This window comes from Aureococcus anophagefferens, assembly GCF_000186865.1.
Source record: "Aureococcus anophagefferens unplaced genomic scaffold AURANscaffold_20, whole genome shotgun sequence".
NCBI lineage: Eukaryota > Pelagophyceae > Pelagomonadales > Pelagomonadaceae > Aureococcus > Aureococcus anophagefferens.
Window position 1 is genome coordinate 407420 of NW_008705580.1, and position 4940 is coordinate 412359.

At 56.4% G+C, this 4940-nt stretch overlaps 1 protein-coding gene across 1 annotated transcript; it reads right to left on the minus strand.

Annotated features, from left to right (window-relative positions):
• Positions 1–421: 421 nt before the first annotated feature.
• Positions 422–3663, minus strand: AURANDRAFT_72155 (expressed protein; the record flags this gene model as incomplete). Its single annotated transcript, XM_009041358.1, has 6 exons — positions 422–588; positions 1446–1731; positions 1770–2149; positions 2205–2941; positions 3002–3255; positions 3314–3663. The coding sequence occupies 6 exons, from the start codon at positions 3569–3571 to the stop codon at positions 422–424; spliced, it is 2082 nt and encodes a 693-aa protein (XP_009039606.1).
• Positions 3664–4940: the final 1277 nt, after the last annotated feature.

A 4940-nucleotide genomic window follows, 5' to 3' on the forward strand; every position in this document is an offset into this window, starting at 1 on the left:
CGACGTGACGTCGCCGGGCCCCGCCTCGCGTCTCAGCCGGGCCCCGCCCCGCGCCGCCTCCCGCGCCGACGCCTACACCATCGCCGCCCCCCCGGACCACACCGGCCGCTAACCCCGCCCCCTTCCCGAATCGACGCGAGACGACAACAAGAGCCCAGCCATAACCGCCCACTCCGAGGTTCGGGCTTCGCACCCCCGCCCAAGCGGGCGGGGCGACAGGGCGACGCGCAAGTTTGCGCACTGGCAACTGGAATGTGACTCGGGGTGGGGCCGTCGTGGCTATCATCGGTTTCGATGTCGATCAAGACCGCCCCTGGTGTCACATCAGCGGGACGTGGTTGCCGCCCACGTCACCATACCCCGGGCCCGGACCCCGTGTGATAGGGAAAAGGAGGGAAATGGGGTGGAGAACTGCCGAAACCTAGTACGGCAAGCAGCTCTGCACAAAAACGTGCTCCTGCCAGCGAAGGAAAGGATCGAAGAAGCACTGAACTTCGGAGGAACCCAAGAAATCACCGCAGGAAGCAGAGCGCGCATGCAAGAAGTAGACGCGGTCGTTGCGAAACTCGGAGACAAACTGGGAAACAACTGGGCAGAGTTCACATCGTCACGCAACAGCTTCCACGGCGTCGATGCCAACAGCATAGTGCGGAACCTCCACTCGTGGCGTGGAACCGAATAGGAGCGACGCTACGTCCTCCAGAAATGCGAAGATCACGGCATAGGCTGAACGGCCCCGCCGACGACGACTCTGACTGAAACTACTCAGTCCCGACTCAGTTCGACCTGAGTACGACCGCGGCCCCGCCCCCGACAAGGCAGCCCCAGCCACTGTGACCCCGAATATGGACGCCTCCGTCCGCCACGCCTCCTAGGGTAGGCTAACTGTGGTTGTTGTCTCGATCCTCCCCGGGAAATCCAGCGACCCGCAGCCGCCCCAATACTGAGACTGAGCCGACTCAGTAGGCTCAGTATGAGCCGCCGCGCGCGGCGGCCCGGAAGAGGCCCCACTCAACCCCGCTTCGCACCCGCCGCCGCCCCACGGGCCCTACGGGCTCCCCGGACAGGGATGGCGCCAGACCCGGGGCCCTTAAGGGTGGCTAGGGAGGGGGGCAAGCCGCAAACTCAGCCTCGTTGGGTTTCCCGTGTCCAACCACTGCTTCGTCTACATAGAGCCGGCGTGTAGGGCCTGATGTAGGGGCCACCCTGGAGTCACCCTAAATCGAACTCGCCAGCGGGCATCGGCAGTCGCCCCCGACTGTCACAGAGTAAAGCGAAAGTCAGAGGCCGATTGGATCGACACAAAAGCGGAAATGCCAACTACAAAGGACAAGCCCAAGAAATCTAAAGAAAGCTAGGATACTAGCGATCCCGCGGTAATTCCCTTGAGTATATTTCAATATCGGATATCATAGTTTCAGCAACCAAGAGAATCTTTGTCTGACCAACGAGAAGCTCGCCTGCCAATTCAAGTTGGCAGTCTTTCAATTCTGGAAAGAGAGATTCGTGCGAAGTCCCACGGCACCTAGCGTCAAGGTGCATGCAAGCCTGCCTAGTTTGAGTATTGAGTGCCTTCAGATTGTTGAAATAGTGTTTCTCTGCAAGAGAGAGACGTGGTCGGAGCTCTGTTGCGACATCAATAAGCATGGCTGCACGATCACGCAGGCGCATTTGACGAATGTTGGTCTGAACGACCGTGGTTTTCATCGCTTTGCTGAGGGCGTTGTTTGCCTGACACAAAAACATGGTGGCATGAATCATCAAAGTACCTTGCGCCGCTTGATCGCAACCAGGGTTATCCGGTTTGCCCTCAACTGGCGATTGAGTGTTATTTGAACCATTTTGAGAACAGCGGTCATCGCATTTGAGCAGCGCGCAAGATGACGAAACCTCAGTATTGCATCCTTCTCTATTGCTTCACACGTGGTATTAAGCTCACTGAGCGCATCATGGATTGAGGTTGCAACACATCTCTGCATCGAGGTTCTGTGTAACACCTCACGACTGCAGTCCAACTCGTTTGAAAATTCGCTCGTGAGGTGAAGATCAAGAACTCCTGGCTTCATTTCTTCGAAACTGCTGAGCTGAGTCTGTGCAAATCGGTAGGCGGCCATATCAAAAGCGCTACAAGAACCATCACCAAACCAACCTTAGGGAGAACAGACGTGATAAATTCATGCGTGATGTTCCACACAGCTAGAGACATAGCAATGTGTGGGAGCCAAAAGCGGAATTCCTATGAATAGCTGCTCCGACCATCCTGGAAACTGTGTCCGATGCTAGCACAACGTGGCGGCACAGGCTCGGCTGCTTGGCCACCAAGGTGTTTAAATTAAATCCACCATTGACGCGTGTACGCAGGTGTCGGGGCCAGCACACGTTGATGCTTGCGACGCCAAAATTGTGAACATAGTAAATCTCGCTATTGCGAACCTCAAGACGCGGAAAGATTCTATCTTCAACATCGAGCATGACCAAAGATTCCACTATGTGCAGCTTCAGGGATGCTGGTGCACTCGACCACACAGGGCTCAAGTTCTCTTCTTCGACGAGAATCACGTGCACACGGCCGTTTTCTGTGGCTAGGATAAGGACATTAGCAGGTGCTTCGAGGGCACAAATCTCAATAGGAGCACCGAGATGTGCTTCTATTGGTGCCAACCCGCAAGACAACACACCTCCCCCCATATATCGGTGCTCGTCTGCTGCAACCCAGGCGGCCTTCTCATTGAATTTGACTTCATTATTACATATTTTCGGAAAAGTAGTATCCAGCCATTTTATCGCTGCCAATGCATGATCCCCGCTCTTGAAGGTGCCAGTGCAGGCGCGGCGCAGCTTTGTTACTTCAGATCGTGATATGCAACATCGTCTCGGCGCTACTGGGCATATAGTCGCGAGGTGATTTGATGTTACGGCAAAGATATTGAATCGTCCCCACCTATTCACAGCTTGACATCAAGCACATTATTACTTAAAATGCACGCTGCCCTATCCTCACCGTGCAGACCCAAAGCAAAAGGCCCTTGCACATTGAATCCTGGTTATGATAGTTGTTGCCTTGCTGCTCCCAACATCCCAGAAGCACAACACGCCGTTGGCATCCAGTGTGCAGATGTAATCATCAAATTGTGCTGGAAATATCGCATCAACGAGACTACTGTTAACACTGCAAGCTTGATCGATAAGCACCGAGCTGTTCCATGCGGCTCTGCGGCACAGCGCCCCATCCCTTCCACGTGGTGGTGGCAAGACCTGGCGAAGAAATTGTAATTTTTCGCTGCAACGTCTGGGTCCAACTCAGGAAACCCGCAGTGCATAATATATTCGGGCCGGCGACAAGAACCGCCTCCGCACTAGCATTGAAACGAATTGTTGTCAACGTAGCGAGCTTAAACGCATTGCCATCGACAAGGATTGGTCGAAGATCACGCAATGATGAATGCGTATAATGTAAGACGTTGTTTTGACTCAACGCCAATACATCACCGTATGCGGAGGTCGCAATGAACGACGCTCTTCGTTGCGAGCTCGCAGGTGTCAGTTCCTCTAGTCGAGCGGCCAAATTCATCCACTTCTCCACGGGCTAAGGCCCATTATATGACTAGCCAAATATGAACCATACATCAAACCGATCGTGTTAACAACGATCGCTTGCGTCGAACCTCCTCGAGCGTGAAGTGATGGTCTTCGAAGGGGGCTGACACGATCCTAGAAGCGCAGCAAGGGTCCGACGTAACGGCTTACCTAACCCGTTACTTACGACTTACAATCGGCCAAACGACTTGCCTGACGGGTTACTTTCGGACTCGACGACTTACCCGGCGGCCTACCTCGGCCCGAGGCCGCGCGGGGCCCGTACTCGCGAACGGGCCGTATCTCCGGGCCCGAGGGGGTTGACCGCCGGTATGCCTGGTAGTATGCGCCTACTATGCGGGTTTTATGCGGGTGGTATGCGGGTGGTATGCGGGTTTTATGCGGGTTTTATGCTGGTCGTATGCGGGTTGTATGCGGGTGGTATGCGGGTGGTATGCGGGTGGTATGCAGGTTGTATGCGGGTTGTATGCGGGTTGTATGCGGGTGGTATGCGGCTGCTATGCTGGTGGTATGCGCCTGCTATGCGCCTGCTATGCGCCTGCTATGCGCCTGCTATGCGCCTGCTATGCGTTTGCTATGCGCCTGCTATGCGCCGGCTATGCGCCGGCTATGCGCCTGCTATGCGGCCGCTATGCGGCCGCTATGCGGCCGCTATGCCGGTGTATGCCGGGGCTGGTGTATGCCTGGTGGTCGGCCCCCTCTGCTCCGGGCTCCGAGCCGATGCCACGTCGGTCGTTTTGAGTCGTCTCTTCTCGTTCTCTCGGCGGATCGAAGCCCCCCGGGGGCGTGGGCGACTAGCCGCACCAAATAACACAGGAATCTCGACCACCTACGGGCCGGCGGGGCCCCGAATCGAGTACGAGGCGGATCTCGAGGCACGGAACCGGCCCTACGGCGGCAGTTTTGAGTCGAGAGGCTTCGACCGTGGGCTCTAGGAGGTTGGTTCCCTCGATGGGGCTGTCCGTGATGCCATCTAGCCATAGGATTTTGGCACCAGAAGTGCCCGGAAAGCCGCCACGGTATTCTTTGTTTCGAGGCCTGGGCATCGAGCGGCCGTAAAATAGGCATATTTTCGGCGAATCGGGTCGGCTAAAGTGGAAGAGCCGGCCTCGAGAGTCGCAACTAATATGTTTCTTGGGATCGAGACCGGTAGATTCACCATCGAGGGGTGGCTCGATTTGAAATCGACCCCCCCAGGCGCGTCAGTTCCGGGCCCCGCGGCTCCTGGGACGCACCCCACCGGTAGGGCGCGACCCCCGGGGGTCTGAGGAGTCGCTCCGTGCGTTTGTCCCGTTTTTTTGCTTCGTGTCCCGTACTCGTCCTGCCGCTCTACGGTCGAACCA